At 47.4% G+C, this 27,561-nt stretch overlaps 2 protein-coding genes and 1 long non-coding RNA gene across 6 annotated transcripts in view; 1 reads left to right on the forward strand and 2 right to left on the reverse strand.

Moving 5' to 3' along the window:
- The window catches only part of LOC113972992, a 38,134-nt gene extending 32,205 nt beyond the window's left edge, over positions 1-5,929 (reverse strand). Inside the window, exon 1 of the long non-coding RNA XR_003536095.1 lies at positions 5,456-5,929. This is a non-coding gene — a long non-coding RNA (uncharacterized LOC113972992). The remainder of the gene's footprint in view (positions 1-5,455) is intronic.
- A 435-nt stretch (positions 5,930-6,364) lies between these two features.
- Positions 6,365-14,086, reverse strand: NPHS2 (NPHS2, podocin). The gene is made up of 8 exons (XM_027694564.1): positions 11,901-14,086; positions 10,327-10,430; positions 9,333-9,405; positions 8,959-9,041; positions 8,480-8,683; positions 8,076-8,131; positions 7,183-7,261; positions 6,365-6,802 (listed from the first exon to the last, which is right to left on the reverse strand). The coding sequence occupies exons 1-8, from the start codon at positions 12,361-12,363 to the stop codon at positions 6,524-6,526; spliced, it is 1,341 nt and encodes a 446-aa protein (XP_027550365.1). The 5' UTR covers positions 12,364-14,086; the 3' UTR covers positions 6,365-6,523.
- A 284-nt stretch (positions 14,087-14,370) lies between these two features.
- TDRD5 (tudor domain containing 5) lies at positions 14,371-25,986 on the forward strand. 4 transcript variants are annotated; one of them, XM_027694560.1, is made up of 11 exons: positions 14,371-14,486; positions 15,125-15,363; positions 16,262-16,702; positions 17,500-17,615; positions 18,391-18,611; positions 19,257-19,463; positions 20,487-20,553; positions 21,489-21,689; positions 24,029-24,190; positions 24,670-24,773; positions 25,672-25,986. In XM_027694560.1, the coding sequence occupies exons 2-11, from the start codon at positions 15,153-15,155 to the stop codon at positions 25,673-25,675; spliced, it is 1,734 nt and encodes a 577-aa protein (XP_027550361.1). In that variant the 5' UTR covers positions 14,371-14,486; positions 15,125-15,152; the 3' UTR covers positions 25,676-25,986. The 4 variants fall into 4 exon arrangements, with proteins under 4 accessions (XP_027550361.1, XP_027550359.1, XP_027550360.1 ...); XM_027694558.1 differs by lacking the exon at positions 14,371-14,486 and adding an exon at positions 14,692-14,714; XM_027694559.1 differs by lacking the exon at positions 14,371-14,486 and adding an exon at positions 14,692-14,714 and having other exon boundaries at positions 16,262-16,672.
- The last annotated feature ends 1,575 nt before the right edge of the window (positions 25,987-27,561 follow it).

A 27,561-nucleotide genomic window follows, 5' to 3' on the forward strand; every position in this document is an offset into this window, starting at 1 on the left:
CTTCCAATCCAGAGGAGAAGTTAACTAGCTCTACCTCACAGCCAAACAATAGGGAAGCCAAGCCATGCACCAAAATCACTGAAAAATGAAAAAAAATTGTCATCACCATCATGTACTTAACATGTCAACTTTCCTATAGGGTGTCATAGAGGCCAGGACCTCACCAGGATTTAAATAAAGTTCAGCACTGGCTATCAAGAACAAGCACTGTTACATTTCAAGTGTATTCTCCAACAAACAGGGAATATCCATCTGCATGTGCCAGACAAGTGAATGAACAAGTAATTTACTACCTTGTCCAGGCACATCTGTGCTTACTGTATCACCTTCATCTTTGAAGAATGGGATTGTAACTGCAAAGCTGTTTTAAAAAGAATTATATTAAGCCTTTATGCAAGGAGGGAGCCAAATATGCCAAGACAAGAAGTCAGGGCTTCAAATTAAGCCCATTTTCTTTCAGCTTGCTTTGTGTTCAGTGTTTGCTAAATAGCTCCCTCTTAATTCTAAGTGTAGCCAGTTCCCATGTAGGCTGTTCATCCCTCTTGGCATCCCCCACAGAATCCAGCTTTATTTTTGTTGGCTGAAAGAATTATAACTAAAGGTTGTATTTTCTTCCCCCGCAGGCACAGCTACGTTTTTGACAGCCTTGGTGAGAAGTATGGAAGATTGGTTATTAATGGTGCAGAAGCTGAAGTGAGGTCCTGGCATGCACAAAGCTGAGCTGCCTGCATTTTATCACCAGATTCCTTTGTGGCTGGCCCAGGTGGATGCAGTGATGAGCTTTATAGGCTCCAGCCAGTTGCATGAAGCTGAGAGTGATGATAAATCACATTTCCTTTAAGGACAGAGGTGTTAATTGGACCTGGGCTGGCCTTGCACAGAAAACTACACTTGTGAGAAAAATGTCCTTTCGTGGAGTCCCTGGCACAGAAAACTGAAAGTGGGATAAACATGATCAACTGAAGTGTTAAAATGATTGGTGACTGCCTTTCATCTGCTTTGATTTGGCAATATCTGTGGAAACAGTTGGTGGCTTCGATATCATTCCTGGAACATCCCCATCTCCCTCAGAACTGCCAACGGCTTTGGAAATCTTGACATTTGAAAAAAAACCAAAAGGAGTGATTCATTTACAGTCAGATTTCTAGGGGTATATTCCTCTTCATGATGTTCCATTGTTTTTGGTAAATGTCATCCAGAAATGAATCATTTGCAGAGCACGTGCATAACGTGTCTGTGTGAGATTCCTTGTAAATGCCAGGTCTGCCCACAACCACAGCCTTAGCAAAAAAGCCTGTGTCAGGTTTCCAGTATATGGTGGATTTGTTGAGTTGGGGAGCAAAAAGTATCTTTGAGACAGGACATCCCTGAGTCTGATGCACTAGAGGTCACTTTGTTTCTGGATTTGGGTTTTTTTCAGGGTGGTACCTAGAGAATTCTTTCAGATGATTCGGCAGTGAGTTCTGTCCATGAATAATGAGGTTCTTAACAACAAAATTAAGTGCAAGTCTGCAACTGTTAGGGATAAGGGCACTCTATCTAGTATTCAGTCTTTAATTTCCTTCTGGCTGGAGTGCAGTTATGAGGAATGCTTGTTTCTCCTTCGACACTTTCCTGTTTGAGTTGTGGCTTTTGTCTGCCAGCCAAAGGAGCAGAGAAGAACTCCTAAAAATAGCTGTAATGTCTCCTGTACAGTGCATTAACACAATTTTGTTTCACTTTTAGCAAGCATTTTCTCTGGAATAACACTGATATTTCCTGTTCAGAGAGCTGTTGTGCCTGCTGGCTCTCTGTGGTTTTACTTCTTTCTCCCAGGGTTCTAGATGGTGTGGTGTGTGATTTCTGGTTTGTTCTGAATTCTGGACATGAGGACGCACCATGTGGCTGATCAGCAGCACATGATCCTAAATAAGAACTGGGAGAAGGACAGATACATAGTAGGAAAAGATGTGTTTGTAATGAATATGGATACAAAAATGGTAAAAACGGCAGTATTTCATTTCAGGCAGGTGCTGGTTCTGCTCTGTGGTAAGGTTCTGCTTCATCCAGTATCTGATGGCCTTATTTCGGGTTTCCTTTCATTCTGAATGTCTTGGGCCATTTGAGAGATGTTCATAATAGTTTTCTGCAGGAGCTAAAATTTTTCAGGTCCTGTTAGCACTTGCAGGGTGCTGTGTGAATGCAGCTGAGCTCTTCCAGGGCCTGCCAGTCCCCTGGAGTGTGGTAGGAACAGCCACACAACGTTGTGCCTCAGTGTGAGGAACACAATGAAGGTACACCCAAGTGTCTCCATGCAGAATCACACCAAAGTTTGTGTTTGGTCATGACTTTTTCCATGCCTAAGCAGTATGGCTTGGCCATTCTGAATTGCATTCCCTCATACTTGTTTTGTCTGTGAGCTTCCATTATCCAGGGAAAACCCACTTCATTAGCCTTGCTAATAGAATTGACTGTGCTCTGTATTTATCCTCACACAATGAAGATCAGCATCTCACCCTTTGCTAGCAAACATTGAATTTTAAAATTAATTAAATTTGCAGGGTTTACATAGATGAGCCACGAAATCCTTTGTAGATCTTTTAACAATGCCCCTCTTTGAAACCATAAACGTGTTTTGTAGAGTCAGTCAATCCCACTGGACACCTCAGCTCTCTAAATCTTTCCTTTGGGTATCCTGCCAGCAGCTCCTTAGATTTCAGGTTTTAGCATTAACTTTGCTTCTGTGTTTCAGAAAAACAGAGATCCGTGCTCAGAATGCAGAGGAAAGATCTGAAGGTCTTGAAGAGAAGCTGGAAGAAGCTCTGCAGAGAATCAAAGAGCTAGAGTGTGAGCTGGAGAAAGATGGGAAAGTCATCCCAGAAGCAACATACAAAGAAAGGCAAGGTCAGGAGAATCAATATTTTGAACCCTGTCATAGACTCGGAGAGTGAAGCACTCTTCAAGGGCACCTCATTCACCTCCTGTTTAGTGCAGAACCCTCCCCTCCTGGGCATGTCCCAGGGTTTTGTCTTGACTCTTTGTCAGAGGTGAAGCAAGGAGGCTTTTAACATGATTCTAGGTCAGGGCAGAAAGAGCTGCTGAATGTGGTCTGCTTTTGAGAGAAACTAATTTTGTTTGATTTTGATATATAACACAGGGTCTGTGTCTAGAAGATCATGTAACTGGTGGCATCTGCCTTGTAGGTGAGTTTTCCCTGTTACAGTCAAGAAGATCTGTTTAGGATCACTGATTTTGGAGTAGAAAAGAAACGATGTTCCAGGTCCCTTCACTCTCAGAGGCCACAGGCCTTTTTTGTTTATACCACAGGACACTCTTGCTCCCTCCAGGAGGTATTTGAACACTGCTGACCCACTGATCTTGCCCATACTGTGTGGCAGTGAGTTCCTCAGGTCAAAAGTTTGTTGTGGGTGAAAGCATTTCCTTGTGTCCTTTCTCAGCTAGATCCATGAGATATAAAATGTGGAGAAAAAATGGGAATTAAAATTCCTTCCCTTATTCCTCTAGCGTGTCCTGTCTCTTTGACATCAAAGTGGGAGGAGAGGCTAATTTGTTTGTTAAAGATGTAATATCTTGGGCACATTTTAACTCTGTGGTATTTTTAATGGCTTTGGTTTGTTGTTTTGTTTCTCTTTCAGAAAGATGTTTCCAAGAAAGTGTCTCAGAAGTCGAGGCCTGCCCAAGTCCCAGAGCTGCTACCTCTGGCCAGCCCAAGAGATGCAGAAAAAGCAAATACTGAAGAACAGCAACGCCTGAATAATGTCCTAGTGCCCATTCACTGTAGTGTTTCACCCCTCACCTACTACCCCAGCATCTCTGTGCCATCTCAGCATTTATGCTGTTCTTCTACTTGCCTTCACCACTTCCACATGTCTTGCTTGTCCTCTGCCTCCTCCCACAGTTCTAATATCCATGCAGCTTGTCATCCCTATAATACCACTGCTACCTCAACTTTCTCCTCCCCACATCTCTCTTGCCTGTGCCCCTTCTGTTTGTGCTCATCAATCACTTCTTGCTGCTTTATCTCCTTCTGCCTCATCCCTTTTGGATCATGCAAGTAAGTTGTTTGTACCTCTTCCCTCTCCTCTCAAGGTTTTTTTTCCTCAGTGCCAGCATAGCCTGGTTGTCTATCTGATAATGAGTACCTCCTTCATCTTCTGGATTTCAGATGATCCAAATACCAGCTGCCTGACTGGTTAGGAAGAAAATGCACAAAAATTGGGATGACTCTGCAATTTGACCCATTCTCAGCTTGGAAGAGCAGGCAGTGAAACTGTCAGGAATCCCATCAGCTCAGACAATCCTTGCCAACTCCCTCAGAGTAAATTCTCTTTTGGAAACATATCACTAACCCTTAACTACATTTTTAAATGATGTTCTGCAAGTTTTTTTGAACATAATATCTCCTGAAGGTAAAATGACAAGTTTCTGCCAGCTCTGTGTATGTAAAAGAGAGAAGATCCTGCTGGAACAAGACATGCTTTTTGGAACTGAGGATGTTCTTAGCTATAATTTGCCTTCTTGTAACTGCAGAAAAGTTAAATGTTTGAAAAAAGCTGTGCCTGGCCTCTGCAGATACAAGTGCCAACAGGGTAATCTGTGTGCCCTGACAAACTACTGCGTGTGGCTTGACACTGTTCTCGGGCTAAGTGCTGTTCCTTTGAGACATTATCTGTAAAGGTGTTGGTCTTTGATGTGCTAAGAATCTTGGTCTGGATGGATCATTTTACATGGAGTTAGAAAAGCAGCCAGAGAAGTGTTCAGAGAAAGGATCAGCTGCAGCTCACTCTGTGTAGTATTATACCCCTTTGCCCGAGGTTGGGAAAGAGAGGCCTTTTCCAGCAGCATGAGAAATAACCAGAAGCAGCTTTAGAGGAGTAACCGCACAATTCATGTTCCCTAGCAGGAGATGACAGAGCTGTTTGACTTCCTAGAGCTAGTTTTCCATGAGCAGATCACCACTGAGATCTATTACAGGCACAGGAGCCATCCTGCCACCCTCTCCTGAGAGGGTTACAGTGGCAGAGTGATGTAGATGTGAGGTTACACCTGGAGCTCCGGTGCTTGTGTGATCACCAAGAAGTTCACAGGTGGATTTTTCCCACTTCCCAGCCACTTGTAAGGGAGCTGGTTGGCCAGGTGTTTGTGCTGTAAAAGGGCTGGCAAATACTTGTAGAATGAGTATTATGGGAGCTGTGAGTGTTACCAGCAGCTGTGGGTGTTACCAGCAGCTGTGGATAAGGGAAAATTCAAGAGTGAGCAAGTGGCTAGGTAACCCCTGCTAGGCAAATGCATGATGGCAACAATTTGGGGGCAACTGGGAGAAAGTGCTCTCTGTCTTGGCCTCTACCAGCAGCAGGACGCTGGTGCTGGGAATGGCTGTGCAGAAAGGTCTGCTTTGAAGCCAGGGGAGACACTGTAGGTCCAGTAAAAAGTCAGGAGCAGAGCTGACACCCACCCAAAGGGCACCAGGACCAGACCAAGTGAGTGCAGGGGTATTTCATTTGACAGTGCTCCAGATCTTTGCCAAGGGGAAGGACTGCAATGTCTGTAGGTCCCTGGTAATTTCTAACGGCCTCAGTCAGGAAAGATATATCAGAGTTTTGAGGCTTATAGGAGTATTGAGAACTCTGTCCCTTCTCTGTGCCTGTGTCTCTCAGGCAGCTGCAGCAGGCAAGTGTTGCAGTTCCCAAGGCTCTCAGCTGGCTCTTCCCAGTGGTGCCGGATTCCCCCTCGTCAGCTCAGTGGGCGTTGGTTAAACGGGTCACCTTAACGCTTTTAGGTGCCCGTGAGCTCAGACGTTGTCCTGCCTCACCACCCTGTGGAAGCGAGCAGCAGCACAGCCTGCCTCTCCTCTGCACAGCGGATGTGCCGGGCAGGGAAGCGCTGCCCTTTCCTCCTTTTACTTTTCCTCCTACTTTAAAGTTAGGGCTAAACATCTTGTTTGCTCGTGTGTGGATGTATTTGCGTGTGGGTGGTGACTGAAATCCCAAATCCAGGACGGCACCACAGACCCAGCTCATTCCCAGCTTGTTCCCTCCTCGCAGGACGAGGCTGGAGGCACCCACCATCCTGCCTGAGTGCTGAGCCCCTTCCTGTTCCCCCATGGATTTCCAGGCTCCCACTCCCACCTGCCCAGCTGTTTGGTTTGGGGGTGGGGGGCATCTAAATACATAGAATGTATTTCTGTCCTTCCTGCCAAGGTGATGGGATAAAATGGATCAGACTGTGGGGGCCAGGCTCTAAGGTGTCACGATGCATGTGGCCCTGTGATGGGGAAGGGATGACACCCCCCTTCCCCTGACCCCCTGCTCACACACCTGCCAGGCCTGCTCCTTATTTTTAACTTTCCAAAACAAGTAGAGGCTTTTTCCACATACAATCCACTTTATATTGCAGGCCTGGGCTGCCTCCCCTCCTGCCTCCAGACCAGGACATGATGTGGGCTGCCAATAAGCCAGCCCTCTTGCTCCTCTTTGAGCAGGATTGACCAGGAGCAGTGTGGGAGCCATTTCTGGGACAGCTCTCAGAGCATGGGGGAGTCCTTCTTGTCTTTCAGGCTTTCTGGGAGCTTTGTGGTGTCTGGGAGGAGGCTGCTCATGGCCGCAGGGCTGTGGGCAGCCGGAGAGACCAGGTTCATGGCATCCAGAGGGAAGGGCAAGATGAAAGCAGCGGGTTTCTCTGCAGTGAGGGAGTGCAGTGCGTGGAGGTAACGGAGCTGAGCAGCAGCAGGGGCACTGGACAGGATCTCAGCTGCCATCCGCAGGGACTCGGAAGCTGCCTTTTCCCCCTCTGCAGCGATCACCTGCCAAGCAGGGGAAGAAAGGAGGTTTCTGTGAGTGAGGGGAGTGAGGGAGTTCTGCGACTGGCAGTGAGGTGGCACAGTGAAATTCCCAGGGCCAGTGTGATTATAACATTCCTGCTCTTTGAAGATCACAGCATGTACTAGACCTCTTGATGCTGCCAAAAGTTTAGGAGCTCATGGCTAATGTGTTTTTACTGGGCCCATCAGAGGTCACACTTGGGCTCCCCTTGCTAGACCCAGCTCTTGAACAGGAATTAAAGGAAACATATCTTCCCAGAGCCATGTGTTCGTGTGGCATGTCCCAGGGACCTCAAATCAGGGCTGGGAAAGGAAGGAGGAATGCTTTGGAAGGAGATGAGAAGTATTCAGAGTTGGCATACCCGCACTTTGGCTTGTCTCTGGGCCTCTGCTTCCACGGCCAGGGACTGCCGGAGCTCAGCAGGCAGCTGTATGTTGTTGCTGTGGCAGGAAAGGACAGGGATTAGCTGGGCTCTTGGCTCTCCTGGCAGCACTGGATGGTCAATCTGAAGCTTGGAACGGGCTCATCAGTCAGTCTCTGCAGAGTATTCTTTTATGTTCTTTGCTCTCTGGCTCTTCCTCTTTGTGTGCCTGACTTTAGATTTCTACCTCCATTCCCATCCTTCTCTTTGAGCCTGGTTTTGTAGTGACCAGGACTGCACGATCACTAGGCAGCAGAGAGACATCTCTCTGTACCTCTGAGGCTCAAACTTTAAGCTCACTCTGTGAGACAGCAGAGACTCCACTGGGAGACTGCTCTCAAGACAGGCACAGGAATGATCTGTTCACAGATTTATTCATTCACTGCTTGGCTCTCTCTTCCATGTCCCTGTACACGATGAGTGAGTCCCACCTTTGTGCACAGACTTCTGAGTGATGAGCCCACCCCTCTCAAAGACCCTGGGGCCTTTGATCTAGTGGGACATGGAGAGTTCAGTGCCTCCTGCACCTCGTGGGCTACCAGAATTGGGTGCAAACTCTGCCTGCAGCAGCAGTGAAATGGTGATGAGATCCCAGCTAAGGATCCTGCCCCAGCTGTCAGTGCAGGAGCAAGAACAGTCTGACATGTGGAAGTTTTATGTGAGGCTGAAAGGGGCAGGGAAAATAGGAAGGTGAGAGGTAAGGCTCTACCCTCTGCAGAATAGCTGCAGGGAGAGAGACAGAGGCAAAGCAGGAAGAGAAGCAAGCAGGAGCGAGTAGGATGGGTTCTTGCAAAGGACCAGGGAATTCCCTTCTACCAGCATTTCCTACCTACATTTCTACTCTCTCCACTTTGATCCCCCAGCAGCCCGTGACTGCATCCAAAGCCACCTGTGAAGAGGAATATTTTTAGAGCATGGGGAGAACAGCGGCCCTGGCCTAGGCTCCTTACAGGGAGTAAGACAAGGCAGGGACATTAATTGCAGGACTGTGAGGCAGATTTATCAGGTTTTGTATGCTGTTGTGCAAGACCCCTCAGAAATTAAATTACTGCCCTCACTTCCAATTTGTGTTTACTCTGGGGGTTTGGGATGATTTAACTGGAGTCCCCAGTGATTCCAAGTCTGGAATCCTTCTTCAAAGCAGTGTCTGTGACTGAGGGACTGACCACCCGAATGAGCTTCTTTGTGGAGCCTCAATTCACCCCTTGCTCTGCTGTCCCCCTCCCCGTGGAAGCACCTTGATCTCCTGGCTAATGTTTTTCCTCTCCAGCAGAAGCTCAGAGAAGGCTTGATGTGCCAGGAGGCGCTTCGTGGTGGTCTGCACCAGCAGCTGGATGGCACTGGAGATGCTGGTCAGGGTGGTGAGGAGAAGAGAGGCATTCTCCAACCGGTAATAGCAGACAGCATCTATCTCCAAAGTAACCATGTCTTTGGTCACCACCTAAGAAGAAGACATGGAGCTGGTTCTGGCAGTTCTAAGGTAGCACAGGAAAGCACACAATTGAGAGAATGATGAGGACTAACTGGATGGTTAAGTCACTGTAGCTTCCACCTCTGATACTGACTGATCTTGGGCAAACTATATATGCTCTGGATCTCAGAGGTTACTTTGTGATGGTTTTTTCAAACTTTTCTTTGCAAGGATGAAGGCTGGAAGCAAAAGATCTAACATTAAAGAGATACCAAAATTAATATAGAGGGGGGTATCAGCCATACCTGATGGAAGGGGATCTCTAGGGTTTTGAGGCGGAGGTCTATCTTGTGATATGTGTCCAGACAGGGAAGGAAAAAGAAAAGGCCTGTGGGAGGAAGAGAAAGGCAGCTGACGATCATCAGAACCACAGAAATTGCCTCTCCTGCTCTGGAAAACAGGGGAGGGTTTGGCATGCAGAACCACAAAGGAACAGCAATATATGGGCTCAAATTCTGAGGCTGCTTCTGTGATGGGGAAAAGCCCTTAAGAGGAAGGGAACAAAAACATCCCATCTCCTGTCTGGCCATGTCTGCTTGGAGGACACCAGCATGTGAGCTTTGGTAGAGCATGAAAAAGAGGAGCAACATGGCTGTGGGGAGCTGAGTAAACACCTTACCAGGTCCTTTGGCTCTGCCAGGAAGGAGATGCCCAAGTCTGAAAACAATGGCTCTCTCATACTCACGCACTACCTGCAGAGGGAAACAAAAGGGAGGCTGGAGAGGAAGAAGCAGGACTGGGAAAAGCAGCTTCAGAGGCATGGGAGGGAGTCTGTTCTGGAAAAGCCCTGCAAAGGGAGGATTTCAGCAGGTATGAACTAGTGGTATCACTTGTCTCTGAGTCCCTTTGCCCAGCATTGCTGGCTGAGCTTGTGTGTGAGCATCCCTGTGACAGCCCAAGATCTAGTGAGAGCAGCCCATGCTAGACCCACCCAGGGTTCCCCAGGATGAGGCCAGCATCTTGATTCCTTAAATTAAAGGAAGTTAAAATTTTAAAATTAAAATTTTAAAATTAAAGGAAGTTAAAATTTTCCATGTTGGTTGTTTCCCCCCATGGGAACCATGTGTGCATGTGCTCATGGGTGTAAGAGCTGAGCCGTAATACTGAAATTCTTGTTGGTAAAAAGATGCATGTGAAATTTCCTGAGAAGTGGGAATCAAAATATGCCTACTTGTAACCATGCTATAAATCTGACAAAAATTAGAGGAAGAGGGAAAATCTGCTATTAGCTGTGAGATCAATCTCTCTTAACATTTTTAATTCAAAACCCATTTACCCAGCTGTTGCAATGCAGCCCTCTCTGGCCTGAGTAGGCTGAGGATTATATTTGAAAGTGAATAAACTTGCAATTTGTTTTAAAAAAGAGACACCTAAGCCCCTGTCTGCTGATATTGCAACAGGAGTATTTGATAGGCAGTGGTTGGACCCCTGTGCAGCCCTGTGCTGTAGCAACATGTGATAAAAGATAAATTAAAAGTAATAATGAGTTGAAGAGGTGTAAATAGGGCCTTAGACCAAAAAAGCTTTATGCTCATGTCTGACACATGCTGAATCAGTGTGTGACATCCACATCAGACACCAGATACTGAGAGAGGCTCCATGGCTATTCTTACCTTCATGCAGAACCAGACAGAAATGGGGAAGGTCATTATGATGAACAGGAAAGACAGGATGGTCAGAAGCCACTCACAGATGCCCAGACCTGGAGACTTTACACCTAGGGAGAAATCCAACATGACTGTGTTAGGAGAGGACTGCTCCCAAAATACTGATAGTCTGACAAGTGCCTGCACACACAAGCTTCAGTGTTGTCCTTTGCCTGGACTTGGTGGATGCGAATCACTTGTCACTCTCTGGAGGTGAGTTAAGGAACACTGCCTGGTCCAGGTGGCCAGGAGCTGTGAGGATGGAGGGGCAGATTTTGTCTCCACTTTACTGACAAAACTGAGCCATGCTTCTCCATAGTTGCTTGACTAGAGAGCAACCTTTCTCTTGAAGAATTGGGGCTACCAAGCAGTGTTGAAAGGCTTGGAATGGGCAACTTGGCTGAGCTGGGATTCCTGAAACTAATCTGGAAAGATGAGCTAAAAGTAAAGACTGTAAATAAGAGAGAGCTTTCAACATACACAGCCTGAAGTGCTCTTCCCTATCAGGGTATTTCATGTTGCTTTGGAATAGGATTTTAGTTGCATCTCATCTCCCTAATGCAGCGGGATAAAGCCACTGATGCCACTGAACTCTCCCTGTGCTCTACAGCAGTCACACCAAGGTGCTGGGGGCTGACTGGGGTGATCAGCCCCAGATGAATACTACCTGCTACATCTCCCCAAAGGGAGTGTGGATCATCTTGCTTTGGCTGCCCTTTGTTGTGCTCCTGTCTGAAGTAAAATTCAGCAGGTATGGCATGAAAATTGACATATTACTCCTGGATGTACTAAAAGCCAGAGAGTGGACCGTGATTTCCAGCAGTGAAGTTGGCATCCCTCCCATTTTGAATCCCTTCTAGCCCTTCCATCCCTGCCCCTCTGCCTTTGGAGGTCTCTGCAGAACCACCAGGTCCTGAGAGAGCTTCAGATCCCAAGAACCTGCATAATCACTAGAGCTCCACAGCACCACTCACTAGCTAGTGAGTGATTCCTGTAACTGAGGCAGAAAGACATGGTTGTGCAAAACTAGTTGACAGAGAGTCAGGAGCACATCTGAACCTTTGTGTCACTCTAGGGCAGCAGAGTTGCTGGCATGGGAGTGCACAAGTGATGCTGGCTCCTGTAATACACGTCTGCCATGCCCTGGTGATGCTGGGTCCAAAGAGGCCCAGACACCTTGCCAAAAGATTCATGATGCTCCCTTCTATCATGGCAGGCTGGGAATCTGCCTAACAAACATGTGGAGCTGCTCTTAAAGATTATCCAGAAGGGCAGCTGCGAGTGTGGACCTTAAGGGTAGTTCCTCCCTGCAGTGAGGTCTTTTGGGCTGTGAACTGGCATTAAGGCTAATGCTGTCCACCTGAAGAAGGGTAAGAGAAAAGGAAGAGAACAGAGCTGGGAGGCTGGCTGGAGTCTCCCATATTTTGTCCTGAGGATAACCACATCTGTGATGACACCGTGCAGAGAGCAGTCATACTGTGACCCACACAGCATCAACGAGCCAACACTTTCCCAAGCCCTTCCCTTCTTATAAACCGTACCTTCCTCTTGCTGCTCGCTGTCCAGCAATGCCATCGCCTCCATTTCTTCCTCAGACACCACCTCATCCACATCCACCACCGTGGAGGTGTGCACCCTGCCATCAGTCCCCACAGTGCTCTTGGTCTCCTTTGCTTTCTCCTGCTTTATGTCTCCCCTTCCTTTGCTGCTTTCTCTGCTGCTCTCCCTCTTCTCTCGTTTGCTCTGCGTACCCGGAGACTCTCTACGTCTTCTATGAGACTCCCTGGAAGAGCTCCGAGCCCTCTTATCCATCCTCATCTGTGCCAAGGGACCCACAGCTGCCTGGGGGAGCGGAAAGAGTACGTGCTTGAATTTATTGCCACAGGCAGGGGAGGAGAGAAGGGGAGGTGTCACATCAAGGAGGCTCGTTTCAAGTTCATCGGGGCTTGTCAGCTGTAATGGACAGTGAAGTGAGCAAGGTGTTTCCAGCTGCTCGGCTCTCATCACACCCTGTGGAGATGGGAAGGAAGGTTAAAGCTGAACACGGTGGACCCCAGGAGGACATTCTGTTTGCGTCCTGCTTTTGGGAATAAAATACAATCAGAAGCACTCAGATGATTTTAGTAGATGATTTCTGCAAAGTTGTTGAAAAGCAATCTGAAAGTAACTGTCAGGTGTGTGGCCCCAAAGACCTCAAATGGTGAGAGTGGCCCAGAACACCAGGGTGAAAAACCTTTGCTGGTGAGAACAGTGGCTTACTCAGGAGTGTTTGGAGTGGGTGTTGCAGCAAATGTCTGGGTGAATAGCATCTCACACTGCTCTGCTCTCCAGTCCCTCTCCCTTTGGAGGGACACTGGCAGCAAACTCCTTCTCTCCAGGATCACCTCACATTTTAGCAGGGTGGGGTCCAGTTCAGCCATGAACTTTCCTGAAAGGATGCAAAGCATAGTGGCCATTCCTGGGATAGAGCTGTTGAATCTAAATTGCCAAAAGAGTTCGTGCCTAAATGCCTTCCTAGTTTTTCACAGAAGGAGCGTGGCAGAACAAATGTAGGAGCCTTCTCTTTTCACGCTGCTCAGCCTGTGGTGACATCTGCAGAAACCTCTGGAAGAAGGTTTAAAACACTTTTGAAGTGTTTAAAACACTTTTGACATGTTTTAAAGTCACTGACTGTATTAAAGAAACCAGCACCTGGCTAGAAATCATACTGCAGGCAAGACACAGCTGGGACATAAGGCAGGGCAGTGCTGAGCTTGGGGATTCCCGGTCTGTAGTGTGGAGGAGTAGCTGGAGGGAGCTGGGAAGCTGGCTGAGGATGTGCTGCTCTTGTTTTTTCACAGATTCCTGTTTTATTGGAGACTTGTGGGCCCACATGGAGTCAGGATATTGCAAGCAGGGAGGGCAGGAGCACCAGCTGCCTGCTTTCTGTGCTCTGACATGCTGGGTGCCTTGTCAGCAAGTCACCAGGGAAGTGATGGATGGAGAGGGCTAAAGGCAGGAGAAAAGTTCAGTGTAAATGGGGTGTAATTAATAAATTTATACAGTGTATATACTTTGGAAGTGCTCCAGAAACCTTTTGCACTTGATGTTTATCATTTGGGCAACATGGGATGGGTGGAGATGATCTCCAGCTGCTGAAAGGGCAGGTGGTGTTTTAAGGAGCAGCAGCAAGCAGCAGCTCAGGTCTGGTTTTGGATTCCTGTGGGTATCTCGTCAAAAGCACCGTGGCATATTTAACACCTCCAAACCTGCAACTTGCTGGTTTTGTTTGATGTTTTATTCAACCAGTGGGTCCCGACTCCACCATCCCTGGGGGATGTTTTTGGCTGCTCCCTTGAAACAGGGGACGTGCTCTGGGAGCACTTGCTGATGGGTTTGCAACCTTTGCAGTCCCAAAATCTGCAGCTTCAGCTCCTGTTTTATTCTGAAATGTATTCCTGTGTGGAAATCAGCTGTGCTATTGAGAGGGAAGTCTGTAAGCCCTTAGGAAACAGGCATTACACCATGCTTTACCACACTCTGTGGCCTTGGGAAAGTCAGTGTCTCCACTGTGGATTTTCCACTCAGATGAGACAAAAAATACAAGACTCCTTACAATACAAAACTCTTCTTGCAAAATACAAGACTCCTCTTAATAACAGTGGGACACTGAGGTGCTGGAACAAGTCCAGAAAAAGGCAATGGAGCTGGGGAAGGGTATGGAGCACCAGTCTGACGAGAAGTGGCTGAGGGAGCTGAGGGGGCTCAGCCTGGGGAAAAGGAGGCTCAGGGGGGGCCTTCTCGTTCTCTACAACCACCTGAAAAGAGGTCGTAGCCAGGTAGGGGTTAGTGCTTTCCCTCAGGCAACCAGGGATAGGACAAGCGGACATAGTCCTAAACTGGGCCAGGGGAGGTTTAAGTTGGACATTAGGAAGAATTTCTTCGCAGAAAGGGTGATTAAACATTGGAACAGGCTGCTCACGGGAGGTGGTGGAGTCGCCATCCCTGGAGGTGTTTAAGCAAAGACTGGGTGTGGCGCTCAGTGCCATCCTCTGATTGACAAGGTGGTGTTTGGCCACAGGTTGGACCCGATGATCTCGTGAGGTCTTTTCCAACCCGATCAATCCTGCAGTTCTGCGACACTTCACGTGGGTTTTTTTACCTTTTTTTTTTTCCAGAAGGCGGGGGCAGCTCCTCCGCGCAGGTGGAATCCCCTCCCGCCTCAGGGCCGAGGGAGCGGCAGCCGCTCCCCCTCAGCCGCTCCGCAATGGCGTCGGGGGGGGGGGGGGGGGGGGGAGACCCCGCCCCGCCCTCGCGCCCCGTAAAGGCGGGAAGGGCGGCGCGCACGCGCGCTGGGAGGAGGGAGCGATGGCGTCGTGAGTGTGGGACCCACGGGAGGGCGGCGGGTGCCCCGGGATGGGGCTCAGGGATGACTGTGCGGGACAGCGACCCTGTGAGGCTGGGGGCGAACCCCTAGGCTGAGGGGCACAAGAGAGCACTATGAGGAACACCGAGCCCCTCGGAATCGGTGGGGAGTTCCTCGGGCAGCAGTTTGAGGGCGCAGGGTCTCTGGAGCGGCAGGGATTGTGGAGGGCAGGAGTTTAGGGGTGCTCTAAACTCCAGGGGCGCTGGCGAGTGAATGCGGGGGTTGGTAGGTAGTGGGGTTGGTGAACTTGCTGCCCGCTCCCCTGTCCAGCTCTCGGTGGGAGCGAGTCAGAATTCCACCTGGTTTTGAGCAGCTGCTGTGGTGCAAGTTGTCATCTGCTGGCTTGCGTTTCCCCTTTAGCACAGACACGGCGAAGCAGGCACAGCTCATGGAGCTGCTGAAGAAGGAGGTGAGAGCGATGCTGATAGCTGCCAAGGAGGGCCTGACGCCAGCAGAGCTGGAGGAGCAGTACATGGCCATGGTGTGCAAACCTCTGCCCCTCCAAGACCTGGGCTTCCAGTCCACCTTGGAGCTGGTGAGACATATGCCTGAAGTTGTCCGAGTCTCTTTTTGTAAGAATGGCACCCTTATCCTCAAAGGTGAGGTTTTGTTGGGTGGAGGAGTTGTTTGGAACCTCATACTGGTGTGAAGCGATGCCCTGTGTCACATGCCTGTTTCTCATTCATCTCTGGTTAACTTCTTGTCTTTGATGTTTCTTCCCCAGTTTTGATCTGCCTTTTAACACTTTCCTTCCTTCTGAGAAAATCACCCAGACTTCTAGTTGTTTTTGTACATTTTTACATTCTACACTTAGTTTAGAAACTGAGGTAACATTTCCTATGGGTACACTAGAGCTGGTAAGCATCACTTTTCCTGTAAATGCAGAGTAGAGCAGAAGCCAAAACCAGGTATGGGTCCTCTCAAAAGAAGTTATAAATGTTTCCCTACCTGATTCCGTGGGAAGTTTAGTCTGTATCAAAGAACCTTTTTCATTTTCTTTGGAGAGGGGTTGTAGAAAACAATGGTAGGTGCAAAGAGTTGATTGGGAAGGGTGAAATGGTTGGGGGCTTTTTGAGTGCTACAGTTAAGACCAGAAAAAGTTGTTTAGAAGCGTGGAAAAGACCTGGGCTGCTCTCCAGGGAGACCTTGCCTGGGCAGGGGAGTGCTCTGTAGTGGGAGTTTACTGTGATTCTGCTTTCCCAGCAAAACTCTCAGCAGGTTTTTTGTGACCCTGCATCCAAGAATTTGGCCTGCCTTCCTACCTGGTGTGAGTTTATAGAGATGAGGATGCAGACTAGCTGTTGGCTTCTAAAAAGGGTTTTAGTCAGTTTGCTGCTGGAAATCAGCCATGATTTAGTTTGATTGCTTTTGAAGAAAACACCTGCTTCTGAAAAGAGGGGGGAGAGAGGAAAGAAAGGAATGAAGAGGAGCTTTGCCAGTGCAGAGCTTTTAGTAGTTCATTGTTTTTGGTTGTGTGTTTATTTCATTCTGTTGTAGCCATTGCAGATGACTCCACCAAAGGCATTGCCAAGCTGGTTGCCTGCCAGAAGGGAAGGACAGGTACTAAGGCATGGAAGAGAACTCATCTGAAGGCAAATGCTGCTTCTCCCTCTAAGAAACCACAACGTTCTCCTCTGAGAGCCAGGACTCCCATCCTGCCAGCGACAGTGAAGGCTGAGCTGCAGGACCTGCTGAGCTCCTCACCTGTTCTGCTCCAGGACTTGGACAAGGCCTTCCTCAAATGCTTTGGCCAGGCGTTCCCGTACAGGCAGTACGGATTTTCTTCCGTGCTTGAAGCCCTCAGGAGTGTGTCTGATTCCATTGTGGTTGAGCAGACAGAGGCGGGTTCCTTGCTGGTCCTGAGACAGTACCTGGCAAATGAGGCAGAGCAGAAAGAGGTGCCTCAAGGTGAGGCGCAGGAAGAAGAGATGCTGCAAGGTGAGGGGGTGTGTTTGACTGACAGCATGTAGTGGCTCTTACAAGCTCTGTAGCCAAGCAACTACGTTTCAGGTGGCTCTTGCTGTATTTCCAGTTGCTGTAGTAGTCCAGGTTCCCCCAGGTTTTAGCACAGAAGGGCTGTTGTGTGCTGCAGAAGCAGCTGTCACAAGACAGTTGTCTTGGTAGCTGAGAGTTTAACTGGAATTTTTCAACATGTTGCCACTGGTTTTTGATGTGAGGTAAAGGAAGAGATGTTTAGCCCCTTCAGAGAATGAACTTTCTGAGTGTGTGTGTGTGTGTGTGTAGGACTGGAATTTCTAGTCATTCCATGCAGTAGGTAACAAAACCAGAAGGATCTTCTGAACATCTGCTCTGTGGGCTGGTGAAGCCTTTCTGATATTCTTTTTGAGACAACACTAGCCTGAAAGGCACAGCTGCAATGTTCCATAAAAGAGACAAGACTGCAGATACCTTAAGTGTTCTCATAAAACCTACAGTAAAGGGTGGAAAAATCACATAGAGTTACTGACAAATTCATGGCTTTTCGGGGGAAAATTAATTCTGGCATCATTCTAGCAATGGATTTTAGCACTTGGCATGCTTTTAAGAGCAAGCAATTGTTTTGGTTTGTTTCAGCTTATTAATACAGTGAATCCTCATGAATGTGGTGGCTGTGAATGCTACAAGAAATGAGGAAAACACCACCAGTGTTTTCAGATGTTTCCTCTTTTTGCTTAATATGCTACACTGCATCAGTCCAATCAGTAAGAATAACAGCCAAAATGTCATCTTTGCAGATGAGATGCCTCCTTTGGAACCTGTCTGTGAGACAGAAAACTTCCACCAGGAAGCACTTCTGATGAAGTGGGAGCCAGTGGAAACAGAAGCAGATTTGGGTGATCACCTCAAACAAGTAAGTGATGGACAAGTGATCTGTAGATTTTTCAGTCTTATTCGAGTGGGTGATAACTGTTTTTCCTGTCTTTGTTGAGTTTGCATTGCTGATGCACTGTTTCCATCTACATTAGTTCAAAGGAAATAATGTTTTCGGCCGTGCTAACAGCTCACTCATACAAATCTGTCTGGAGTAAGAAAAGAACAAAGCTTGTATATTTTGTTTGGTTTTGTCCTTGGGAAATAGCTCTAGTGTGAAAGTGGGATGCATTTATGCCTTCTGTCACTTCTGAGTCGCTTTCAGATAGTTTTCCTCATTCAGTCATGTACTTTTTTGTGGTCACAGAGCATAGAAATAACATCTTTTCAGTAAAATCTAGCAAAGAGATGGGTTTAATTTGGTTTGGGTTTTGTTTTTTTGGTTTGTTTGTGGAGATTTTTGTTTTGTTGTGCTTTGCCTTTTTGGCAACAGCAATTTACTACTTTTATCTAAATATGTGACGTGACTTCAATTAGTCTCCTTTATTCCCTGTAGGAATATGAGCAAGGTGTTTTTGTTGTACCCCTCTTTATACTGGAAGGAAGGAAAAGAGAGAGTGTGAAAATGAATGCTTCTATCACAGGGAAAGTTTGGATCTAAGTTTGTGCAATTTGTTGGGATTCTCTGATATTCAGTTATTCACAGGTCCCTGGGAAAACAGAACTATCCTTTTTAACTTACTGGAAAGGCCAGTTGTGTGTGATCAGTGTATGACAAGACATCTGAGTGCCACTTTCCTCTTATCCCTTTGTAGCCTCAAGATTTTCAGCAGTTGCTGCCACACAAGCTGACACTGACTGAAGGAATCCTCCCAGATGCTGTTCAGGACAGAAGCCTTTGCAGTTTACCACCTCTGAAGAGAAGGTCCTTGGTGGGAGTCGTCGTGGAATTTGTCGTCTCTCCTACCCAGTTCTACATCCACATCTGTGGCAGGGAAACATCCTACAAACTGCAGGATCTGATGTTTGAGATGAGGTGGGAGCATGTTGTGCCAATGCAGTGCTGGTGGATGTGTTTGTGGTGAGGGAAGAGGGCACCAGCTGTTGGTGATGGTCAGTGCTGGCTTCATTACTTGGTAAACTCATCGTGCTTATCCATTCCTCTTAACTAACAAGCAGTGAGTGCGTTCAATAGCAAAATAGTCTTAGGCTGTTCTGGACTTTAAAAGCCTGGAAAGATTATGGGGAGGATCTTAAAGGATTCCTTTGCCTTGTGCTACTGTTGCTAATGTGCTCAGTTAAAGCTTTTATTTCTATCTCTAGCACTTTGAGCCAGTACTCCAGAACTTGGTTCATAAAGAACAATGACATGTAAAGGTAATGTTAAAAAATTAATTATTAGAATAACTGTATTTAGCCTCTGATTAATCCCCATTAATTAACTTTTTGTCAGACCCCAAGAATATCATTCAAATGTTAGAAGTTTGGGTCTGAATTTTTTTGTTGCTGTTGCAGTTCAAGTGTGGGATAACAGAGATATAAAGGATCTATTGAAACAACTCCTGAAAATTCATGTCATGGGGACTTCGAAAAATAAGGATTCTTTTGATGCCCCATGTATTTCTTCTTGTTCATGTCCTGCATCCTGCTAAGCAGAGTTTCTCCCTATGATGTTTTACAGACACCTTTACTCACATAAACTTGTCTCTGATAAATACATCATGCCTGACTCTGCAGTACAGCCTGGACAGCTCTGCTGTGTGATGGTCTCCAAATGGTGGTACCGTGTTATCATCCACCGTGTGATCAGTGACCAAGAAGTGGAGGTGTTCTATGCAGATTATGGACACCTCCAGATTGTCCAAAAGTCTTGCCTGAGATTCCTCAAGTAAGTGAATTACACATGGGCGGCAGAACAGCTGAGGTTGGATTAGACTTCTGGAGGGCATCCTGTCCAAGCTCCCTGCTCAGGTGGGGCTGTCTGGAATAGACTGCCCAGGCCTTGTCAAGAGGGTTTCTGAATGTTTCCAAGGATGGAGACTTCATGACCTCTTTGGGCAACCTGTTCCAGTGCTTGCTCGCTCTCATGGTAAAAATGCCACTTTCCAGACAGCCAGCCCCAGGTGTGTGCTGGTGTGTGCTGGTGTTCCTCCCCAAGTGCAGGACTTTGTTGAACTTTATGAGGTTCCTGTCTGCCCATTTCTATCTTGTTGAGATGCATCTGGATGGCAGCCTGACCCTCTGGGGTATCAGCCACTCCTGCCAGTTTTGTATCATCAGCAGACTGAGGGTAGGCTTGCCCAGGTCAATAATGAAGATGCTGAACAATGCTGGACCCAGCATTGACCCCTGGGGTACACTGCTAAATCCTTTCCTGTTTCTGCCTTCACTCCTCAGTCTGTCCTCTTGCTGCTTTCTGTCACCTTGGGGCAAGCTCTCTAATCCCCCTTCCTGTGTTCCATGAATGGATATAAACATTCTCCTGAAGGGACATCAGTCCAAGTGGGACATGTTTGCGGTGCCACAGGTACTTGTTCTCTGCAGTTCAGCACATTTTCCATATTTGCATCTTCCCCCTCATTTGCCTTTCTTCATGCCTGGCTGTTGGCATTCTTTGGTTCAAAAGTTATGGCTCTCTGTCCCTAGCTTTGTCTCCACAAGGAGTTCTGATGGGAATGTGCTTGGGCCAGAGAATGTGTAAGGTAGCAGCTGTTACTGCTGTTTCTGCTCTGCCCATTCTCTGGATATGGAGTGTTTTCCAAAGCTGCTGTTAGGTTTTAGTCATAAGCACACAATCCAGTGTATGCCTCTCTATTCCTAAGCTGATATTAAAACCCAGAAGAGGAGAGAGTTCTGCTCTGCTGCTGATTTTTCCCTATTTTTGCAGTAATGGCTTTGCTTTGTATTTTAGGTGGCAGTACTTGAAGCTCCCTGCTCAGGCCATCCCGTGTTCCTTGGCATGGGTAAAACCTGTGGAGGTACATGTTCACATGCAGTTTTGTGTATTGACATATGTACAAGAGTTACCAAATAGAAGTTGTCTTTTTCTCCTGCTAAGGGCAGGCATTTGGATGAATTCAGGTCCTGTTGATATTTACAGCAGAATTGGTACTTTTGTGTTCAGCAGAGCATGACTGGGTAAGTCTCTGCTCAGCAAGCAATCACCCTTCCAATGCTTTCCTTACCATCAGAGCATTCTTGCTTATATTATTGCAGAAACTGTTAAACTACTGAGCAGACCTGTTTCTTACCCTGCCAGTAGTTCCCCAGAGTCCTTCTGAAGCCTTGGTAGCTCCAGCCCTCTGTTTTAAAAAACTCTTCAGTGACAGAGCTTTAAGTGCAGTCAGCCCAGCCAAAGAGTTACAGAGGTCATAAAGTTCTTCTGTGGTGGGAAACCTCTTGGTCAAGAAGCAGAAGTACAATCTGAAGGGAAAGCATGTGAGCAGAGTTCCTGCCTCTGTGTGTTTTAAAGATGCTACTTTTAAGAAGTTGTTTCCTCTGGGTTTTGAGAGTTAATCACGATTTTCGTTGCAGCGAGGCTTAGCAGCTTCTTAATAACTTCTGATACTTCTGACATCTGTAAAATCCCATGATTCCAGGAATTAAAAGAATAAAATAAACACCAAACAACTGTATTTTAGGCAGTTTTGATAAAATCACTGGCGAATGCCATTGGACTGTGTTTGGAAGTGGGTATTTAAGGTAAAAGGGCAATCCCAGTGTACCCAGCATTGCAGGCTTTGGGAGTAGTTTGGTTTAGTTCTGTGCTGGGAAGCTGATCTGCCTGACTTTCCTGTATTTGTCACTGGCCTGGCTCAGTTGCCTTTTGACAAGTGCCCTCCACCAGGAAAAGTCTCAGGTGGTGGACATTGGTCTGTTTATAGTAACTTTACATCCTTGTTTCCTCCTTCAGGGTACATGGTCTCCTGCAGCAACTCTCCTGTTCAAGAATCTCTGTGGCTTCAAGGAGCTTGTGGGCATTGTGGATGAATATGTGGATGGCATTCTGCACCTCTTCCTCTGTGACACATCCACCAAGGAGGATGTCTACTTCCACTCTGTCTTGAGGGATATGGGATATGCTGATGTCTGTGGAGTGAACATTCCTTCCCAGGTCAGGAGGGAGGCATGTGCTGCTGAAAGGAAGGGCAAGGAAAGGACCCCTGGCTGGGTGCCTGTAATGGGAAGATCTTTACCTTGAAGCAAGCAGTTTTGTGAAGAGCAAAACTGGTATTCCCTGCTTTCCTGTAGCTTACCATTTGTTGCTGCAACCCACAGTGTGTAACTCTATGATGAGAGCTTGCTTTTTGGTTAAGGTGGAATCTGATGATGCAGCAGAGATGTTCTGGTTTAGCAGAACAAATTATTTCCACTGTCTTCTGGCAGTGGATTAGAAGTTGATTAGCTTGGTAGTGATGCAGATTCAGCTGACGCACATCTTGTAGAGATAACAGGGAAAAGTAAAATCACTGCAGGTGTTCTGAGCATAAGGCCAAACTGAGATGGAATTGAGAGGTTGTTAAGAGATGTGTTAATTGATTCATCCAACCAATTAATGAGAGCTCAAGTTCATTAGATTTTATTGTATGACTTAAAGTAGTGCTACATCGTGAGCAGTTGGGTGAGGAACACTCCCATCTTCAAAAGGGGCAAGAAGGAGGACCCAGGAAACTCCTGGCTGGTCAGCCTCACCTCCATCCCTGGAGAGGTGATGGAAAAGGGCATTCTGGAGGTCATCACCAAGCATGTAAAAGAAAAGGTCACCAGGAGTGGTCAGCATGGATTCACCAAGGGGAAACCCTGCTTGACCAATCTGATAACCTTCTGTGACAACACGGCAGGATGGGTTGATGAGGGGAGAGCAGTGGGTGGGGTCTACCTCGACTTTTGACTCTGTCTCCCATAACACTGTCGCAGGTAAGCTCAGGAAATGTGGGTTAGGTGAATGGGCAGTGAGGTGGATCAACAACTGGCTGAATGGCAGAGCTCTGAGGGTCATGATCAGCAGAGTAGAATCCGGTTGGAGTCCTGGAGTCAGTGGCATTCCCCAGGGATCAACAGTGGGGCCAGTCTTATCTTTATCAATGACCTGGAAGAAGGGATAGAATGTACCTTCAGCAAGTTTGCTGATGATACAAAAGCGGAGGAGTGGGTGATACACCTGAAGGCTGTGCTCCCATTCAGGGGGACCTTGACAGGCTGGAGAACTGGGCAGAGAGAAACCTAATGAGGTTCAACAAGGGCAGTTGTAGGGTCCTTCACCTGGGGGGGAATAACCTCAATACCAGGTTGGGGGCTGACCTGGACAGCAGCACTGTGGAGAAGGACATGGGAGTGTTGGTGGATGACAAGTTGTCCATGAGCCAGCAGTGTGCCCTGGGGCTAGGAGGGTTAATGGGATTCTGGGGTGCATTGGGAAGAATGTGGCCAGCAGGTCAAGGGAGGTGGCCCTGCCCCTCTACTCAGCCCTAGTGAGGCCACATCTGCAGTGCTGTGTCCAGTTCTGGGCAGGTTCCAAGAAGATGGTGCCAGACTATTTAGTGGTGCCCAGGAACAGGACGAGGAGTAATGGCCATAAACTAAAACACAAGAAGTTCTGCCTCAGCATGAGGAAGAACTTCATGTTGAGGGTGGCAGAGCACTGGAACAGCTGCCAAGGGAGTTGGTGAAATCTCCCTCTCTGGAGACATTCCAAACGCACCTGGATACATTCCTGTCACCTGTTCCAGGTGACCCTGCTTTGGCAGGGGGGTTGGACTGGATGATCTCCAGAGGTCCTTTCCAACCCTAATAATTCTGTGATACTTAAATTATTTGGCCTTCTTTGCTCTGAGCACTGAAGGTTGGTTATGCCATTAGCAAACTGAGTTATGGAAATTGTCTTGCTTTAAAAACTCTTACTTTGCCAGTGAAAGGTACCGTGTTGGACAGTGTAACCATGGTAGATTGCCTGCTGTGCCTCGGACAGGCATTCCAGTTGTAAGCCAGGGCAGAGGGCATTTATGCTTTAGGCTCCTCTGTGTCATTATCTGCTTGTGTCAGCTCAGTTTCAGTAAGAACTGTGTGGATGATGAAAACCCTTGGAAAGGTACTGCCATGATTTTATACCTCAGCAGAAAACTGGGCTTTACAGCCTGGAGTGCTTCTATCTGTTGCTTTCTTCAGTAGATGTAGAATGCATGTTTTGGCAGGATTAGATTCTATGATTGGGTTTTTTTGCATGTGTAGGTCCACTTTTGAGGGGGAGAGGGGCATTGCTGAGAAATTTTGCTGCTGGCAGGAGAGGAGTTGATTTTCCTAGGAATGCAATTTCTGCAAGGATTTTGAGCTCACTTGTGGGTGTTGTGCTTCTCCATAAAACCTACTAGAGGTTTGCTGAATCCTTTTAATTCTTTTTGGCGGTTACAACATGGGCTTTTCTCCTGTCCTGGTGTGTTTTTTATTTGTTCCTAGGAATTCAAGGAACTGAATCCTTTGGCCTTGTATGTTCAGCCCAGTGGAGAACAGGAGAATGCTGAACTGGCAGAGCCAGACCTTTGCTTGCAGCAGGAATCTCTGGTTGCAGATAGTGAAACAACAGCCTCAAAGCTGGATGGGGCTGAAGTGTGTGACCAGGTGAGAGTTTGGCTGTGGCACAGCTATTGTTCCATGAAATCAGCTCCATGTGGCTGAGAGGTGGGTGACCATCCCTGAAATGTAAGTTTAATTTGAATTCTTAACCAAAAATGCAGAGGGGCTTCCTCTGACTCAGTTCCTGCTTCCTTGCAGAAACTCCCTCTGTCACTGCCACCACTGGTTCTGCGTGGGGCTGCTGAGAGATGAGCCAGCTGTTGATTCTTTCCTAAGACATGGTGCTTTGCATCTTGTAATCTGTCCCTCTTTTCAGCTTGCTGTGCAGGAAAAGCTGCCCTTTGGCCAAGGGAACTAGGGGTTTGTTGTTGTGTAGTTTTGTTGGCGTGGTTTTTTAATCATCCAGTTGCTGACATTCCAGTTCTTTGTAAATTTTGAGAGATAATAAAGATCAGGGCAGCTAATGAACTGATTGTGCACTGATTGCACCCTCTCTTGATTTTTTTTTTAATGTACATTTGCAGACACCTCATTCTCTTGGAGAGTCCTCCGTACCTGCTGTCTTAGTCAAGTCAGCGGAAGATCTTTATACCTCCTTTATTTACTCCAAGCAACTAGCAGAAATGAGGCAAGATGACCCTGATCAGATAGAAAGATTTTTGAAGCAAGGCCCAACTTTCTGAAGCTGTACATCCTGCTGTTCTGCTCATGGCAATGCCATTCATGCTGGACACCCCTAACAGTATGGGTAGATTTGTCAGTCAGAGGTCACACAGCAGGAAGCTGAGCAGTCTGTTACCATGCCATGAGTTTTGCAATCTCTGTTGGGTATCCTAGGGCTGGTGCTGCTGGAACAGATGGACATGTTGGTGTTTCTGTGGGCTGGAGATGCCACAGTAATAAATGGCTGGATGCAGTGCATCGGTTTGGCCTTTGTGCAGCAAAATGGATTTCTAATTGTTTAATGGGAAGAAATGAATTGAGGGTTAGTTCTTTCATTGCTGGGTTTTGTTGTCTTTTCTAGACTTTCTGCTGCTTTCATGCAGAAGTCTTTGTTTCTCCACTCCATACTGTGTTCATTTCATACTGAGTCTCCCAGTCTCTCATCCCTAAGGGATTAAACTGTTTTGTAAATCCTGTGAGGTCCCTGTGTGGGTGTTTGTCTTCCATCTTCCAAATGATGAAAGAATTTACAACACCCCTACAAGAGTTGCTCAATTTACAGAGTGGATTAAGTGCCTTGGTGAAGGCAATGGATTTTTGTGCCTTGGAACAGAGCTCTTTGGAGTTCCCTAGGCACAAGCTACTGATTTCCCACCTCTGGAGAAATGGAGGTGGAGCAGCTGGGGGACCTGGAGAGAGGTCCTTGGGTTATACCATGTCCAACTCGTCAAATAGGTGTGCAGTAGCAAGTCCTCTTGCCGTGATCTGGTAACATCCAGCAAAGGGGATTTCAGTCTAAACTGGAGCTCCTGGATTTGCCAGTGTAGATTTGATCTTTCTTTTCTGTGTCCTTCCTGTTGCAGGTGAAGAGAACATGAAGAATGAAGACCTTCCCAGGAGCTGGCCTCTGTGGAGCCAACCTCACAAACTCCATGTCCCTCCTGCCACACTCTCTGCAGTGTTGGCAGCTGCACAATTGGCCACTTCCCATGCCCACTTCCAGTGGCTCCCCAGCCTAGGAAGGCAGGTGTGAGAAGAGGGGAGAAGCTGGAGCTGCTGCCGAGGAAGGCTGCTGGGAGCAGCACAGGCTCTCTGTATGACCGTGCTGTTGGGTTGTTTGTTTTTTTTTTTGTTCACAAACATTTAATCCCTTGAAAAACTTTTCGGGTCTGACATCTCAGGTGTGCCCAGCATGTGCGATAAGTGTTAATTTTACTTTCAGGAAAATAGTTTGGGTTTGTATTTTTAATTTCAGGGAGATACTTTGATTTTCTTGTACTGGTGGTCTACTGAGTTACTGCTCTTTAATATAGTGGTTCAGGAGAACATCTAAGTGTAACATTGTGTTATATATCCTTTAAGTTTAGGAGAGGGAAACTGGCTGCTTATCCCTCCCTCCCTCAATGCATGAGCAGTTTTGACATTGGTTTTTAACAAAACGGATTCTCTACACACTCCTTGCTCTGAGGAGAGCTGAAGAAACCTTCCTCAAGAAGAAAGTGCTGTGATTTGTTGAATGCCGTGTATACAAAGCATCAGGAATCTCATCTCACATGTAAAATAAAATCTGTAAAGAATCTAGCAAGAGAAAGCTTGAAGCATGACGTTGGCCATGTTTATGTAGCTTTGTGCCTGTGGCAAGTAATCCTGATGAGTGTGAGGTTGTTAATGCAGAGAAAAGCAGTGAAAACAGAAGGGCCCTGGTTAGGAATGCTGGCATTCAGCTGGTTTGCTGGTCCCTAGACTGTTCCTCAGGGCTTCAGGGCCTTCCAGGGCCTGATTGGACTAGGTGATCTTTAAAGCTCTTTTCCAACCCAAACCATTCTATGATTCTGTTGTTTTAATTTCAGCATTTTGCCTTTGATTTGGGATGTGAAAGAGCTAAAAAAAGGAAATGTAGGACTTGTTAGAAAGCAACTACTGGGAAAGCTGATGAAGGAGGTGAAAGCAGAATGGTGAAGAGCAGGGGCTGTCCAACCCAGTGCAGGGGTTTCCTGGCTTCTCTGGTGTCATGTTTGGGTTGGGGGGCTCATTGCACATGTTTGTCATCCATCCCCTGTAACGGAGCTGATGTTGCTCGGGGGTCACCCCCTCTGCTGCAGGACCCCTGTTTGGTTTCAGGGAGATGAGAACTGTGGGGCTAGAGTGGAGTGTCCTGAGGAGACACCCTCCTTGGGCTGCAGCAGGGGCTGGAACCCAGAGGGGCCCTCACCCTGTCCTTGCTGCTGCTGGATCACTGCTAGATGGCAGCCGAGGCCAGCACTCAGCTGCTCAGCTCCCTGCAACCTAAAACTCCTCCTCCCTGGGGGTCTGGGAGGGTGAGGGAGATGAGGAGCTGAAGAAGACTGGTGAGTGAGCAGTGCCCCCATTCCTGGCTGGGGCTGTCTCTGTCCCCACTCGTTGCCTGGGGTGTGGTGGGGGTACAACAGGGAACTTTGGGGATGGGTCCAGCTGCTGCTTGGTGAGGGCTGTCCCAAGGAATTGGAGATTAGGAGATGCTGGGGGGGTCTGGAAGGGGATGTGTGGACACTGGGAGCTTAACACGTGTGCAGAAAGGGAGCAGCATTTCCCTTCCCAGAGCGGTTTGGCTCACATTCCTCATGCCCAGCAGGCCCTTGTTTGTACATTTGTTGCCTAAGGCAGTGGAAAAAGAGAAAGATGCCTCAGGGACTGCAAAGTGGTGCTGTATTCATGTCCCTGCTCCTGGGCATTGCTGTGCCAGTGCCAGGCGGTGGGGAAGGAGAGGTGGCTGT

Source organism: Neopelma chrysocephalum, unplaced genomic scaffold (assembly GCF_003984885.1).
Source record: "Neopelma chrysocephalum unplaced genomic scaffold, ASM398488v2 Primary Assembly neopelma1_98, whole genome shotgun sequence".
Classification (NCBI taxonomy): Eukaryota; Metazoa; Chordata; class Aves; order Passeriformes; family Pipridae; genus Neopelma; species Neopelma chrysocephalum.